General features: G+C 37.0%; 1 protein-coding gene across 5 annotated transcripts in view; it reads left to right on the top strand.

Annotated features, from left to right (window-relative positions):
- Window positions 1-17,302, top strand: part of ENPP2 (ectonucleotide pyrophosphatase/phosphodiesterase 2) — a 157,127-nt gene that overhangs the window by 111,364 nt on the left and 28,461 nt on the right. For 3 of the 5 annotated variants that reach the window (XM_049773393.1, XM_049773394.1, XM_049773390.1), the window contains exons 13-19: window positions 1,708-1,833; window positions 4,808-4,839; window positions 5,755-5,882; window positions 9,242-9,329; window positions 9,492-9,579; window positions 10,860-11,044; window positions 13,929-13,980. In XM_049773393.1, coding sequence (XP_049629350.1) covers window positions 1,708-1,833; window positions 4,808-4,839; window positions 5,755-5,882; window positions 9,242-9,329; window positions 9,492-9,579; window positions 10,860-11,044; window positions 13,929-13,980 — 699 coding nt within the window. The remainder of the gene's footprint in view (window positions 1-1,707; window positions 1,834-4,807; window positions 4,840-5,754; window positions 5,883-9,241; window positions 9,330-9,491; window positions 9,580-10,859; window positions 11,045-13,928; window positions 13,981-17,302) is intronic. The other 2 variants (XM_049773395.1, XM_049773391.1) reach the window with 1 other exon arrangement.

Here is a 17,302-nt window from a genome sequence, read left to right as displayed (position 1 = left end):
TCTGTTTTTATTCCAATTTGCTTTTAAAGAGTATAGATCTGGCATCCCAGAAATTGATCCTATAAGTTTTACTTGATCTGGACCCCTCTGTTTTTTATAGATTTATGAATATCAATACATATACATCTATACATACATATGTATATATACATACATCTATATATAAATACATACACATATTTATGTGTATATATGTGGAGGTGTAGGGGTGGTTGTTACACTTTGGGGGGGCTTAAGGGGATACCAGAATCACATCCAACCAGTGTCTAAGGATTATAAAGTGCTAGGGATTGAACCTGGGACCTCTCATATTCTAAGCATATGCTCTACCACTTGAGTCCAATTGCTGTTTCAATAGAGAAGGCTCATCATGTTAGATTATAGAATATATGAAATTTTTCCTATTTTGTCATCTCATAAATTCTGAAACGATAAGTTTCGCTCAGTCTTTATTATCTAGGTTGGTTTGTTTTATTTATGTTTTTTGAGGGGTGTGGGCAGTGGACCTGGGCCATACCTGGTAGCTCTCAGAGCTTATTCCTTGCTCTACACTTAGGAATTACTCCTGGTTGGCTAGGGGGACCATATGGAATGTTAGGGATTAAACTGTGGTTGGCTATATACAAGGCAATGAGCCCTACTCGATGTTCTGTTGTTTTGGCTCTTGTTTATGTTTTATGTTTTGGGGGGTTTTCCTAAAAATGGTTGATTAAGTAATATGTCTAGAGGCTGGAGCGGTGGCACAGGGTGTAAGCCTAGGACGGACAGCGATTTGCTCCCCCGGAGTCCCAAAAGGTCCGTCCCCCAAGCCAGGGGGTATAGCCTGGAGTAACCCCTGAGTGTCACCGGGTGTGGCCGAAAAACAAAAACAAAACAAACAAAAGACTTTTAAAAAAATGATAGGGGATTGAAAATAAATATGTGTTGGTTACAAAAGTTTCTTATCTAGACTCCTTTTGTATGCTGGTTTCTAGCTTTCAGTTTTGACTGATTACATAGTTTAAAACTTGTTTTCAGCATTATTTTGATTTTCAGTTTGGGTGGTCATCCGGACTCACATTTTTCTTTTTTGTCTCTTGTTGCCAGTATTGTTGTGTTAGTAACATCCAAGGCCACCAGGAAAGATGAAGTGTGGGTTGTGATTATGAATTCTAGTTAGGAGAACTATTTGAAAAAGAGTGAGAAAATGACATTTTGTAAAAGAGACACAGAACTTATATTCCAGTTATTTATACCACTTCTAGAGAGGAAGAATTGAAAGCAATTTCTCATTTATTTGTAAAGAATAGGTCTTTTTGCCTTCTAATTGTAAATACAGTATTTTAAGATGACCATATTTCTTTCTTTATCTTGATTTTCTTCATGTATGAAGTACAATAACATTTGAAATGATATATTTTCAGGTTCCATATAACTAAATCAAAGCCTGGTGAAAATATTATGTAAAGTAGCATTAAATGATGACAGCTAAGAAATCTATAACAAGATATTTCCTTGCATTGAGTTGTTCAAAATGTTTAAGAACATGATTGAATGTTCTCTCTACTATGTGTGGAAACATTTTTTAATTAATAATTTTATTTTGACCAAAGTGAGTTAAAAATCATTCACAGTAATATTTAAGGTACATAGTGACATTGAATCAGGGGCATTCCCACCACCTTTAATTTCTATTGTCTGAAAACTCATGTCATTTCTCTTTTTCAGGAATGGAAGATGTCACATGTGATAGAACTGAGTTCTTGAGCAATTACCTCACCAACGTGGATGACATTACTTTAGTGCCTGGAACTCTAGGAAGAATTCGACCCAAATTTAGCAACAATGCTAAATGTAAGCCAATTCTTTAAAATATTAAATGGCTAGAATGGTAATGAAGATGAGTAGGTAATGGCTTATTCTCTGAAGCTAGAATTTCCTAGCTGAGTGACTTAGAGTAAATCCATTAAACAAAAAACCTGCATCTTTGTTTCAACTGGAAAACAGGTAGATGATAAAAAATAACTTACCCGTAGAGCTGTTATGAAAATGAACCTACATATTTCACTTTAGAATGGTTCATTACATGGAGTAACATCCAATAAACATTTGACCTTGTTTTTATCATGTCAAAAATGAACTTAATTTGAGGCATTCACAAAACAAAGAAACTTTTTCACAAGTGATTTAGGCAGAACAATGTTGAGATCCTAATGGTTCCTAATACTGGGTGATAAAGGCTCTTTAACTTTGTAAAAGCAATTGGCCAGGAGGGAAAAAAATAACAGAGTCTTGGAAAAACTACTAAACCATTGGTAAGTGATAGCTGTTTTGTATTTTATTTATTTACAAATCAAATGAGGGTGGAGAATGATAGTACTCGTGGATAGAGTGCTTGCCTTGCATGTGACCTACCTTGGTTGGATCAATCACCTGAGTCCTGTATGGTCCACCCACCACCATCAGAAGTAATTAACTACACCTGAGTGTCGAGCCAGGAGAAACCCCTCAGTATCTCTGGGCATGGCTAATTTATTTGTTAACTTAGAAATAAAATGAGCAAGAATAACCTCATTTTACATTTTATACTTTTACACTTCAGGTTATGCCACTGATGAAAACTTTAAATTACCAACAAGATGCTTTAAGTGCTCCCACCTTTTAAGAAGCCCATAGTTTTTTGCTTTGTTTTATAATGACATGCTACTTTTGGAGCTACTTTTGGGGCTAGGGAAACCTTCAGCATTTTCCCTGTGAGAATAAGAAATCATTGGCATCAACTGTTGAGTTTTGGAAAATTAAGTTTTTCCCAAACGATTTTTCTGCATCAACAGCATTGGGAATTGTTCCAAGGTCAGCTCCAGGCAACAGTTAGGAAATAAACACATCTTGCCAATGTCTTTGCCTTTTCCATGCCCTTTTTGCCCTCTGTCCTCCCTTCTCCTCTGCCCTCATGGAATAAAGCTGAGATGGGATCCAAGTCCCAATTTTGATTTAGTATTTGCATGGGGGGGGGGTTATGCAAGTAAGATTTTGTCTATTTTGAAAGCTGTTTTAGATGTAAATATCATTGAATGGGGTATTCTTTGAGGGAGGAACTTTTTGAAGAACAGTGAAATAATAATTATAGATGACAATGTTTTGTGCTTTTTAGAAGTATTTTTATATACATGATTTAGTTTTGTGAAAGATGGTAGCTAGGGTAGTTAAAAGTAACAATAGTGGTACTGGGATGTCTAGATTCATATTTCCTCTCTGTGACCTGAGAACTCTCATAGGATCTGTCTCCCAGAGTTGTTATGACTGACCAAAGATAAAGTGCCTGCAGTGCTCTCATAGAGAGACTGATTGTTTAGGGCCTGAGCCATAACTGGGGTGAATCATTCCTGCTGTCATCACTGTTGCTTGCCTCTTTCCCTCCCAACTCAGTCAGGGTGTTCTGAACCAGTACTGTATCATGAAAATTATCACTCCTGTCCCTTTTCATTAAACGATGAAGTTAATGAGTCCAAGAGATAGTACAGGAGGGAAGGTGCTTGACTTACACACAGCCTGCCTGACCTTGGCTTTACTCCTGGCATTGAACAGGAATCCCTAGGTACCACTAATGAATCACTCTAGAGCACAGAGCCGAGGAGTAGCTCTTGAGCATAAATAACCAGGTATAGCCCATACTCCCATCCTCCAAAATAATACAGCTAAAATATACCCCCCAATTTATGGAAAATGGAATCTACAGTTAGATTTTACCATTTTAGTGCTAAGAATTTGAAATTGCCTTTGAAAGGCGTACCTTAAAGCTATGACAAATTTACTCTGAAATTTCAACAAATATGAATCAACATCTGTATCTCTTAAGCTATGTTGTTTGAGTGCATACTAAGGTACTGACCCAAGGGAACAACAGGGAAGGACATGACTTGACCTGCTCTGCTGATGATTATATATCAAGGAGGCCAGCAGCAGACTAGCTGGTGGCTCTTCTGACTGCCACATTCATTTTCTGATGCCACAATGACACACTGAACCAGAAGTTTTAAAATCCAAACAATCTAAAATTTTTTTCCTCCACATCTTCCCCAGAGGGAATCTTGAGATAATACAATCCTGTCCACAGTGTAAACACAGCCATTGACAGAGTTTTGCTTTTTAGCTAGTTTTTTAGCTAGGGTAAATTGTTCTTTGTTTGTTAGTAAGAAGAAAGAAGGTACACAGATTTGTGTATCTGTGACTTATAGGTAGCAGCTACCTGTAATTAAACTTACCATGATATGAGTGAAAATTCAAAACTTCTTTCTGGAAAAAGAAATTAACTCAGCACTGCCAGAAATGACCCCTGAGTACAGAACCTGGGGTACCCCTAAGCACTACTAAGTGAGATCTTAAAATCTTCCCTCACTCAAAAATAAATTTAAGGCCTTTTTAATTCCTGATGTTAAATTGCAGAGACACTAAATCCAAACTCTAGAAGTGCTTTTTATGGGGAACAGAAACACTCAGTTTACATTGCATAAATATTCTAGTGCTCCCAGAGGAAGAACAAATTCCCTTTGAGAAGAATAAGCCTGGCTCTTATAGGAAAATATGCCATAGGAATAGTTCTACCTAGTCAACATTTATACTTTCTGAAATATGAAGTATCCACAGTTTTTGCATGATCTTTCACAAAAACACTGAAGTGATAATTCTTTTGAGGGCTGGGGGTGACTGGAGAGAGTAGAGTTTCTTCAAATTGATTTCTCTTAGTGACTAACATCTTTTTTTTTTTATTGTGGGGCAAAGTGAATTACAACATCTTTTTAAAAAATATTTCTTTGTCTTCCAACAGATGACCCTAAAGTCATCATTGCCAATCTCACGGTAAGTCATCTGTTCTCTGCTCCAGTTGCCACAGCCTTCCTACTTCAGTTTTCTTTCCATATGTGTTGGGAAGAAATGTTAAGCTTACTACTCTGTTCTCCTGTATAGTTGTTTTCCTAAGAGCTCTCCAAACTGCTGGCCTATGGATAGCTGCAGGCTCCCTAATAGTTTTGGCATCAATACACACTGAGAATAGTTGATCTTTCCAATTAAACTGGAGAGCATTTATGATTAAACAAAATTTTAAATAAAATTCTCAATCAGATCTTCCTGCAACACCAGCTTTCCTGCACCTCCATTCCATGGCTGTCTTTTGCACATGATAATGCAATCCAAGAGGCCTGAGTTTGTCTTTTTTTCTCCATCTTCACATTGGTGACTGGATATCTTTGGGAAGGACCTTGTAGACTGAACCACTCTCTCAGTGATGGCCTCGTATATCATGAATGTATCTTATACATCACTAACTCCTCTCAGATAATCTTCCTTATCATTGTCAAAATTATCTAATCTTTAGACCTATTTGTTTCCAACTTGTAATTTTTTTGATTGGTGTATTGAATTCTATTTAATTATTAAATCAGCCTTTTGCTTAACTTAAAATCGCCCTTCAGAGGCTAGAGTGCTAGAAAAGTGGGTAAGGTGCTTGCCTTGAACTCAGCCAACCCAGATTCAATCCCTGGCATCCCATATGGCCCTTGAGTCAAACAGGAGTGATTCCTGAGTGAAGAGCCAGGATTAGCCCCTGAGCACCACCAGGTGTTGCCAAAATAAATAAATAAATAAATAAATAAATAAATAAATAAATAAATAAATGAATAAATAAATAAAATTCTCGATTCGTAGATGGAGAATGGTTGGAAGAATTTTTTAGGAGATCCTTCATATAAAATCCGATTTTTATTTATATTTCAGTGTAAAAAACCAGATCAGCACTTTAAGCCTTACATGAAACAACACCTCCCCAAACGGTTGCACTATGCCAACAACAGAAGAATTGAGGACATCCACCTACTAGTGGACCGCAGATGGCATGTTGCAAGGTAACTTGGTGATTTGTTTTCTCTGTTTCTTATCTTCATAAATACCTGTTTGGCACCTGGAGGTCCTCCAAGGTCCTTAGCTATTACCAAAAGAAAGAAAGAAAGACATTTCAATGGGAAATCTCATTCTTTCCAACAAATTTGTAGGCTAGAAAAACAGTGCTGATAGAATCCATCTCTGTATAATGGTTTTCAGCTTGTTGGGGTCTCCATGTGGTCTCTCAGTGAATCTCTCTCTCTCTCTCTCTCTCTCTCTCTCTCTCTCTCTCTGTTTAATATTTTTTTGGCTTTTGGGCCACACCCAGTGACACTTAGGTTACTCCTGGCTATGCGTTCAGAAACTGCCCTTAGCTTGGTGATCCAACCGCAGTCAGTCCTAGGTCAGTCGCATGCAAGGCAAACGCCTTACCTCTACGTCACTGTTCCGGCCCCATGTTTAATTTTATTTTAATTTTGGGCCACACTTTGCTGTGCTCAGTGCTTACTCTTGGCTATGCAATCAGTGAATCATTCCTGGTGGGATTGGGGACTATATAGGGTGCTGGGGATCACATTTGAATAGACTATATGTAAGGCAAGTGCCTTAGCTGCTCCAGGTCCATATTGTAAAAATCTACCTATCAGGGGCTGGGGAGAATATAGGGGTTAAGGTGCTCTTCTTATATACAACAGACCTTGTTTTGATTCCCAGAAATACACATTATCCCTTGAGCAGTTTCAGAAGAGATTCCTGATCATGGAGACAGGAGAAAACCCTGAGCACATCTGTGTGGTCTAAAGACCATGCTTTCTGACCCAAGTATACCAGCCTTGATTTTTATTACTTAAAGAGATTAGAAAAATGATTGGAAATTTGACCTACCAGACAATTGGTCACAGTTTATGAAATTTAGTCTACATTTAAAATAGAGGAGCTCAGAATAATGTCTTTTTTTTTTTTTTTTTTGGTTTTGCGGGGCACACCTGGCAATGCTCAGGGCTTACTTTTGGCTCTGCACCCTGGAATTGCTCCTGACATTGTTGAGTAGACCATCTGGGATGCTGGGGATGGAATCCAAGACAACCACATGCAAGGCAAACACCAAAACCTCTATACTATCTCTCTGGCCCCAGAAAATTTTCTTAAGCTGAAGCCTTTGTTACTTTGCCCATGTTTTAGATTGCTTAAATAGTTCAGATATTTGCCCTTTGTTGAATTATTTAAGACTCTTCAATATTGAGACTATTTCCTGCTCTAGAATCTGACAAAGAATCTGTCTCAAAGCTCTCAGTGGTTCCATTTAGTTAATTAAAACTTTTAATTATCCATTCATATACATATTTTGAACTGGACATTATCACTCATTCTTACTTCAACCTTCTCCTTAAGAAAAGTATTATGGGGTCAGAGCTATTACACAGTGAGCATTTGCCTTGCATGTAGCCAACCCTGGTTTGATCACCAGCATGCCATATAGTTCCTGAGCCTGGCAAGAGTAATTTCTGAGTGCAGAGAAAGGAGTAACCTCTAAGCACTCCTGTGTTAGGACCAAAATCCAAAAATAAAAACAGTGTTATGTATGAATTGGTTTGCAGTAATCACTAAATAATTACTAGATGCTCTTGAGGTACATACTTTAGTGAGTTTATAAGGGTGAGGTGATAACTCTTTGAGCTTATCAATATGGATCTCCTGGAGAGACATTTAAATAAATATATATTTTTAAAATTTTCATTTTTTGCCTGCACTCAGCAGTTGCTCCTGACAAGCTCAGAAGACCATATGGGATGCTGGGATTTGAACCAGGATCTGTCCTGTGTTGGCCATATACAAGGCAAATGCCTTACTGCTGTACTGTCGCTCCGGGCCCTTAAACAAATATTCAATATCACTTGTCTATCAGTATTTAGAGTTTAATGTGTAGGATCTTAAAGATAAATATGGAAGGACCAGAAACCATGGAATCAATTGAAACCAGACATAGTAAGTCTTCATGGAAAAGATACAGAACTGTGATCCAATAGATTCTTCTGGAAAATTCTCTACAGTACCTTTTATATAAGGAAGTAGCAGAGAGAAGAACAAATTTTGGTGTAATTGGTAGGCTTATATTAAATACTAAGGGACTTGAATAGAAACTAACTGAAATAATGAAGATAGTTGAGCAAATTGTCATACAACACAGCTAGGAATTTTAATTAGCAGTAAATATTTTTTAATTTAATTCATATGTTATTATAGTCACACATGTTATTATCCCAAATTAAAATTACTTTTCATAAGGATATTGACTCAAATGTTTGGTTCTTTGTTTTCCTTCAAGCATGTTACTTCCATGTGACCCACCCTGTAGGTACTTAGGAAATAATCATATTAATAAACTGAATTTGGGGAGGGGAAAGTATAATGTGATACAAAATAAAAGTTATCTTATGTGAATAAGGATATCATATAGCTTTGATGTCTAGCAAGCAGTATGGCATTGTCTATTTCTGATATTGTCCTTTTTTGAATTTATTTTTATTCAGATATTGTGATTTACGAACTTGTACCTAATGGAGTTGTTTCAGACATACAATGTTCCAACACCAATCTTACAACGAGTGTGACCTTCCTTCTACCAATATTCCAGGTTCCCTCCCACAGAAATATTTTTAGATGTAACTGATGCCCCTACTGTCCATGTTAATTTTAACATTGGATTATTTTCTCATTGTAGTACATAGATGAGTCAACTGTCTCATTTTTGGTGAGGGAGAGTATACCTGATGCTGGTGTTAAGGCTGTGCAATGCTAAGGTTCAAACCTGGCCTCCTTCATTTCAGTCCTTCAAACCCTTATCAGCCTTTTGAGCTAGCTTAAGGTGGGGAAAATTTTGTAAACATTGTTTATGTGCTGCAGCTCTCCCTCAGTGTAACATCACAAACTTAAGAAGGGCCTACTGGCATTGGATTGAGAAATGAGTATAGAATGTAACCAGACATATGAATTTGAGCTAGTTAAGCACTCATACCCAGTACATTACATGTGGTAGGTGTTTTGCTCAGCATGAGCACAAAGCATAGGAGGGTCTGATTATTTCTGTTTAGAGGTCCCCTGAACTGACTATTAAAGCAACAGCACTTGGCAGGAAGAGGAATAATACCATCTTTGATGCAATTAAAATAGAAAAAAAAATGCTTGTAAAATAAACGTCATAAAGATTCTCTGAGACTGGAGAGATAGATTCAAGTGTTTATCTTGCAAGTAGCCAAACTTCGTTCTGTTCCTAAAAGTACTAAATCCTCTACACACTATCAAGAGTTTTTACTGAGCCCCGGTAGATGAGATTGCCTTTATATGAGAAGTCCTGATAGATTATACAATTGTTTCTACATAGGAAACCCTTGGATGTTTATAAGAAACCATCAGGAAAATGCTTTTTCCAGGGAGACCATGGCTTTGATAATAAAGTCAGCAGCATGCAGGTATGTTCACAGGACAGTAAATTGAATATGTGTTTTGGTGAGTCTCAGAATGCCTGGGAAGTATTGATATGACTGAAGTTGCCTAATATTTATAAGTAGGGGAAAGGACTCTACAGGATATTAACAATGTCTAATTTTCTTGGTTTTCTTTTCTTTTGGAAGACTGTTTTTGTAGGATATGGACCAACATTCAAGTATAAGACTAAAGTACCTCCTTTTGAAAACATTGAACTTTACAATGTTATGTGTGGTAAGTCACTTCTTTAGTCACAACCCATTGAACAATTTTAGGCAAACATTTGAACTTCCTCCATGACAGAGAAAGAAATGAGGTGTTTGATTTTTTCCCTCTTGGGACCACCTTATATCCCCACTAATATGTTTAACTTGCCCATTGGTTCGAAGGACAGACTGTGGTCACCTTCTAAGGCTTCTTTGTCTTCCTTAAACAGTTGACTAATGGTGAGTGCTCATAATGTTGTTGTTGGCAGCCTGACTGATTCAACATCATGTTACAGTTTGACACCACTGGTCAGTGACCTGGTGAGGCAAGAGTTGCTCATAGAGCTTCTCCCACCTCCGTCTCTTGTGTTGCAGCCTGAGATTTTTTGCCAGCTTGCACCCTTGCCAGCGATTTATATGCTCTTAATTATTTTTCTTCCAGAGCTTCTAGTCATTGAATGAGGATGACTTTTCCTATTTAGTTAGGGAGTGCCAGTCTGGTGGTTAGAAGGGGAGTCTGAAAGTCGGGTCTCCTGGGTTCTTTTCCCATCTTGGCTATGAGCTAGCTCTCTCATGCCCTGCCTCTCTGGATGGTAGGTCACTGTATGCCCTCTTGGCAGCTACTTGCTTGCTATGAAATCAGCCTGTTCATTTCACAGTGGCCTTTCAAGGCCTAGAGCCCAAACCTCCTCTTGTCCCAGTCCTTCGGTGGAGTGCATTAGAGGTCAGACTTGAGGTTATTTATTGATTATAAGTTTCTTTCAAACATTGGGATAAAAAGTCCTCTATCAGAAGGGCAAGGACGATAGTTTTCATAGTCCCGGGATTGTTAACTATCACAGACAAATGATCCTGAAATTAGGCCCTGTTCCTTTATTTTGTGGTAGTGTTATTTCTCTATGGACAAGTAATGACTACTTCAGAAATTTGTGGCAAGATGTGGTTATAATAGAATGGTTCCAGAAGGAGATGATAATACATTTATATTTAATTTTATCCAATTTTGACATGTTCAGAGTTTTTGGACCTTTGAAACATGAATTTTTTGTTTGTTTATTTTGGTTTTGGGGCCATATCAATGATGCTCAAAGGTTACTTCTGGCTCTGTATTCAGGAATTACTCCTGGAAGACTTGGGGGAACCATATGGGATCCTAAAATTGAACCCAGGTTGGACGCATGCAAGGCAAATAGCCTAGCTACTGTATATCTCTCCAGTCCCAAAACATGAATAGTTTTAATTCTCATCTATTGCATCAAAAATATTTACATACCACATGACATGACTTCCTTAAAATTTTTTCCTTAGATCTCCTGGGATTAAAGCCAGCTCCTAATAATGGTACCCATGGGAGTTTGAATCATCTCCTTCGTGCTAACACTTTCAGGCCAACCATTCCAGAGGAAGTGACCAGACCCAATTATCCAGGGATTATGTACCTCCAGTCTGATTTTGACCTGGGATGCACCTGTGATGATAAGGTAGAACCAAAGGTAGAAATGATCTTCCTATTTACCATGAAGCAGTTTAGTGATTGTGGCATAGTCTGTCCAATAGGACTTTCTGTGGGGATGTAAATGATCTATGTCTGTGAAATTGTCTCTGTGATCTCTAAAATAGAAACTACTAGTTATATGTGCTTTTTAGCACTTGGAAATAAATTAATAATTTTGTTTTATTTTATTACTAAATTACATAGCAGTGAAGAGAGGGAGTAAGGGGGAAGGAAGAAGTGAACTAGAAGTTATGGTTCATCGGGTTGCCATGTTGGATAGCATACACATAGAGAGAATAAAGGGTGAAATGTAGACTATGATATGTTTCTGTGGAGTTACCTTTCCTAACCAATGGCCCTTTCTGTTTTTTTTTTTTAACCTGGATTATCTGTCTTTGATGGTCTTAATGGGAAATAACATAGTGTTTAAGGGAATGATTACAATAGTGCTTAATAAGAGATCTTTTTACAAGCACTCAGATGGGTGGGTGTCAGTGCAAAGTAGTAAGCACTCTAGAGCAAATAGGATCCTAATTCTAGGCCTGTTCAGTCAAGGGAGGAAGCAGTTTCCAGGACATGGAAAGAGCTATATAGGATAAAATTGTGGAATTAGATGGAGGAGTGCAGCTAATACTCTGTTGCCTAGTAGGAGAATGGGGAAGGAATATTCCTAGGGTCCATCTCTCCTCTCATCCCCTGCTTCAGTCCCTCACTGGCAGACCCTCCAAAGGAAACTAGAGGTCAAGCTCGTTATTTGATAGTTTTCCGGATGTCAGTCTTCCAGGCACCAAGCAGGGGATGGAAGGTGCAATATAGATTGAGGCTTTTGGGAGACATGGTGGTGTAGAGCAAGACTACCCTGTATATTGTGTTTGGACCATTTGTGAATATAAAACAGACTGTACATGTTAAACAATAATTAATTTACTGAATTTTATATAGAGCAGAACAGAGGTCTCTGTGGCTGCTAATTAGCAGTTCTGACAGCAGGAAATAATCAGTGTTTTCACACTGAGTTCATATACTTCCAACCCAAAGAAAGTGGGTTTTGGGGTGAGTGTGTGTGTGTGTGTGAGAATGTGTGTGTGTGAAAGAGAGAGAGGGGGGAATCTGTGTGTATGTATGTGTGTGTTCATGCATGGCTTAATTATGGGTGAGGAGGGGTGGGGCAAGAATTTTTGGGTGAATTTTTTATTAGACCTTAAAAAATGGAAATTTGTTAGTTATTTCTTCCCCTCCCCCTCTTCTTTCTACTCTTGAATTTGACAAGAATCTATGAAGTTCCTTACTCCAAGGCATGTGGGCAAACGTTATACTTCAGCTTTGAGTTGTCAGTGGCAAGAGGAAGTAACTGTTGAACTGGATACCAAATATCTTTAAAAGATTGTATTAGTTGTGTCTTTATTTCTGAATTACTTTTATTTTGCAGAACAAGCTATATTTTATATATGTTCTTATAAATCAATTTAGCAAAATTTTGGATTATATTATGTTTTTGGGTGTCTCCAAAAGATGACCTTCATTCCCTTAAAAGGAAAAAATTCAGACATACTGTATAAAATAAAACAAATAATCCAATACTCATCATTAGAAAAAAAGCAAAGATTTAGTGAAAGTGCTGTGTATTCCTCCACACCCACCATACTTCCTTTTTCTCCTAATGGGAACCATAAAGTCAATATAATGTAAATATTTGTATATAGGTCTCTATTTTTATTCCATACACACACATATATCTTTGGGGGGGGGGTCGGGTCACACTCAGTGGTGCTCAGGGGTTACTTACTCCTGGCTCTGCAGTCAGAAATCATTCCTGACAGGCATGGGGACCATATGCGATGCTGGGAATCGAACCACCAGCCGTCCTGAACCATCTGTGTACAAGGCAAAAGCCTACCGCTGTGCTATCTTTCTGGTCCCTCCATATATATGTCTTAAATAATAACTTAAGAAATCTCTCTTAGAGTTTCCTTATATAATTGCCCATGTATAGTTTTGAATATAATTTTATTGAGATGCTAAAATACAATATTTATCTTGCAATTATGTGTTCATCTTTATGTTTATTTTAGTATTATGCAATTTTTGTGTGCTATTCATTATGGAACCTGAGAAATATGTCTCAGTAGTAGTACATGACTTGTTGAAGAGCTAGGTTCTATCTCTGTCTGGCTCCACTTACACACACAAACATGCACACTCACACACACAAAACATTGTGTGATTTAAACATTAAGTGTGAGCGCATGAATTTTCACTGCTAATATTGTACAAACATACTATCATGGTTATTTTCCTATTTGAGAACATTTGGTATATTTAATTATTAGCTCCCACAAACATTGGTGTGATAGACCTTATTGCTAATGTCTTCTTGAATGCATATATAAGAGTATCTCTAGAATACAAGAAGTGTATAGTTACTAAGAAATTAATTACTTTTCAGAATTGCTGATTAATTACTTTTCAGCTTTGGGAAAAGCAATTTCATAATTTGGTGTGATAATCACTTTACTGTACTTGGGATCAATCTGACAATTGATTCCATGTTCAAATTAATTTATGTTTCCAAGTAATTATCATTATCATCATGGGTGGGTAATACACAATTACTCACTTTTATGAAAGGAAAACATGGAGAGATGAAAAAAAAAAAAAGGTGCCCGTGGCCAGAGACCTCTAAGGAAGTAAAGCCTAGAAAGTCAATTTTAGGAATTGTTGTAATTAATAGAAATTCTTCTGATGCTTATGACATTGATGAAGTTTTAAGATCCTGTTTTGAATTAAACAGGGTACTAAGTAACAAGAAGAGTAAGAAAAGAACAAACACTTCTAATTTGCTTTGCTTTCTCTTTTCTCTTTTTTGATTTCTACTCATGAAGAACAAATTGGATGAACTCAACAAACGTCTTCATATAAAAGGGTCTACAGAAGGTGAGGAGTTGATGGGGGAATGATATGGATAATTTTTTGATTCTAACTTTCAAGAATTAAAGAGATTTATTTACCTTCTAATATAAGCATACTATTTTGTAAAACTCCAGTATTTTAATATTAATATCTATCTAGTAAAGAGTATTGGTTTATTCTGCATGTACATATTGCCATCTGTGTGACAATCCAAAATACCCTACTTGTTTTCCTTGTACCTCAGTATCTTTTTAAGTGCTCTGAAAAAACAGGCTTATCTTTGGCTATCTTATGACTCAATAATTCAAAGTCTTAAGGGCTCTCCTATTGGTAGGTTGGATATTACAGTCATAAATATTAGGAGATGGTACTTCCCCAAAGATTACATACTTAGAAACACAACACACACACACACACACACACACACACACACACTTTGGGGAAGGGTGCATAGGAAGAATGAATCAAAACTCTGAGTATCATCTTGAACTTTAATTTATTCTCCTTACTTTATATACAATAAAAGCATTTATGTATTAGTCAACATTTGCAAGCTTGTAATAATAATTAAAAAAGAGAATCTCTGGAATTTTTGTATCCAGAAAGTTGCATTTCTACTCCCATTTCGGAATAATGACAATAGACCAAGTGGGGCTCTGCTCATGGTTACTCTCCATGCTGGATTCTATACCGAGATATATGTGCTGCTGAAGTGAGCACTGGAATTTAGGCAGAAGACGCACCCTCTATCTGAGACATTTCTCTCATGACAGGTGAAGTTGGAGGACTAGAGGAAGAAAGGCAGAACTGCACTAAATGTTCCGGCTTTTATGAGGCATATACTTCTATTCACGCTTGAATGGCAAAAGCAGGGTACATGAAACCAAAAGGGGTAGAAAAGAATATTTTTCCCCATGGGGAGATGGTTCAGCATGTGGAATGACAGTGTATGGTTGTACATGATTCTTTATAAAAGTGCAATAAATAATGAGGAAAAAGTCACAATTTACTGAACACATCCTCCTCTGGAAATTCAAGAATATTAAAAGAAATGGGTGGCTAAAAGCATATAAAATAGCAGAGAAGTCATACACAGCCTCCCCAAGATAAGCAAGTAAGGATGCATACAGTCATTTCTCCTAAAAGCATTTCTTGAGTTACTAGCTTACATGTGGTTCCATTTAGCCTGCTGCTGTTTCCAATCTAAGGGAAGGGTGAGGAAACTAGTTGAAGATTTTATTGGACTCATTTCCTCTGTTAATAAAGATCTTCATTTTTCTTTCTCCCTCTTTCCGTTTCTGTGTCACCACTGCTCACTTTTATCTTTGTTCATAGAACAGATTCTTTGGCCTATAATTGGATCAACACAATTTAATAAAGACAGGCCTATTTGGTGGAAAGTGCACACATTTTTCAGATACTCTAAAGGGGATTTGAAATGTTTGTTTTCTGACTTCTAATATGCTATATTATTATTATAATGAAAAAATTAAAGTCTTGTAAGGGATAATCTTATGAGATAACTTTGTCTCTTCTAAAAGTTACTGGTGAAATAGTTACTTAGATTCACTTCTTGTGAACTCCTTTATCTTTGCTTATTTAAACTCTGGATTGTCACAATACTAAAGTGCTTCTGCCTAGATTTAGTTCACTGCTGGTTTATCTGACAAATCCCACCCTTTGACTCACCTTTGATGGTAACTACAAATCTCTGAGGCATCTTCTAGGTCGAGGTGAATTACTGTCTTTTAGGATTGGTATCTAGTTAGTGTCCTTTCTTGGTTACTGTTTCCCTCAAAGATGATGGGAAGTGTCTTAATTCATGATGATGTGTCATCACTTAATCTTAGAGTTTATGCTCTTCAATAGAATGGCTCTGTTGGGCATTTGATTTCCACCTGCTGTTGATATCTCTGGGCCAGTTTTTTCTGTCAGTTATTGGTAGTTTTTCTATCCATGACTTCACAACAACATTAAATACAAGTAAAGTTGTTTTTGGTCTGATCCTGGGCTGATAGAAAGGCTTTACAAGGAAGATTTTTAAATTAGTCCACAAAACAAAAATTATATATCATTTCCTTATTAAGTGCAAAGTATCTTTTTAGAATATGGAGTGGGGAGGGGAAACACATCCAGCTGTGCTCAGAGATCACTCCTGGCTTTGCTCAGGGGATCATATAAGATGTTGGGGATTGAACCTGGGTCAGCAGTATACAAGGCAATTGCCCTACCCATTGTACTATCATTCTGGCACCAGAATCTGGAATGTATTAGGTCTCAATATTCTCTTTCTTATCTTTTGTTTTTGTCTCCTTATCGGGTCATATCATGGTCATTTGTTCAGCTGCAAAGTGACATTTTCTTTTATTATTTTACTTTATGGTGTTTTCTATCATAATTTTAGTTTCCTACTAGAAATAGTCATCAATGTTGGCTCTCCTAAAGGAGACCCTCAGGAATCCCAGTTCCAGTGCTTGTGTGTGCAGGTGCATATTATGCTCAGAGTAATTACTTTCCCTTTCTGGATATGACTAAATTTTTATTGAAACCCTTAAAAGCAGTTTGTAGTTCCACACAAGTGTCCAGTTATATTATTTTACTCTTAGTTTTATAAAACACACTTGTAGGTAATTGATTGTTTTTCCATAGTAGTTAGGTACTGTGTATGCTACTTATACAACATTTTCATGGGGCTTTTCAAATATCGTATGCTTTAGAAACACTACAATTACATATGAAAAACTACAATTACATATGAAATCTATAATCTCAGATGATGAAATCTGTAATCTATAGATGTAATGAAATAACCCAAGCAGTATTTGATATAATTCAAAAGAGATCTATTAAATTATTAGTTAACATATTGCTATAAATATTGTAAATGTTACAAACGAAGTCCTTTGCTAAAATGTTGAGGGAAAAACATAATATTTAGAAAGGGTTTTCTAGGGCCCGGAGAGATAGCACAGCAGTGTTAGCCTTGCAAGCAGCCGATCCAGGACCTAAGGTGGTTGGTTCGAATCCCGGTGTCCCATATGGTCCCCCCGTGCCTGCAGGAGCTATTTCTGAGCAGACAGCCAGGAGTAACCCCTGAGCAATGCCGGGTGTGGCCCAAAAACCAAAAACCAAAAAAAAAAAAAATAAAAGAGAGAAGAAAGGGTTTTCTAGACTTGCCAAGTCTTTATTTTTCTAGAACATAGTGGATTATGGATCTCACTGCATTACTCACTTTTCTAAATCACATGGATTTAATATCTTGACAAACCTCCTAGACAAAGAAAACCTATTTCTTTGAGATATTGAATCAATGAATGAATGAATAAGCAAAATGGAAATATTTTCT

This window comes from Suncus etruscus, chromosome 5 (genome assembly GCF_024139225.1).
Source record: "Suncus etruscus isolate mSunEtr1 chromosome 5, mSunEtr1.pri.cur, whole genome shotgun sequence".
Taxonomy (NCBI): domain Eukaryota; kingdom Metazoa; phylum Chordata; class Mammalia; order Eulipotyphla; family Soricidae; genus Suncus; species Suncus etruscus.
Note: the sequence above shows the minus strand (reverse complement) of the source record. Positions and strands in the feature narration are given on the sequence as shown.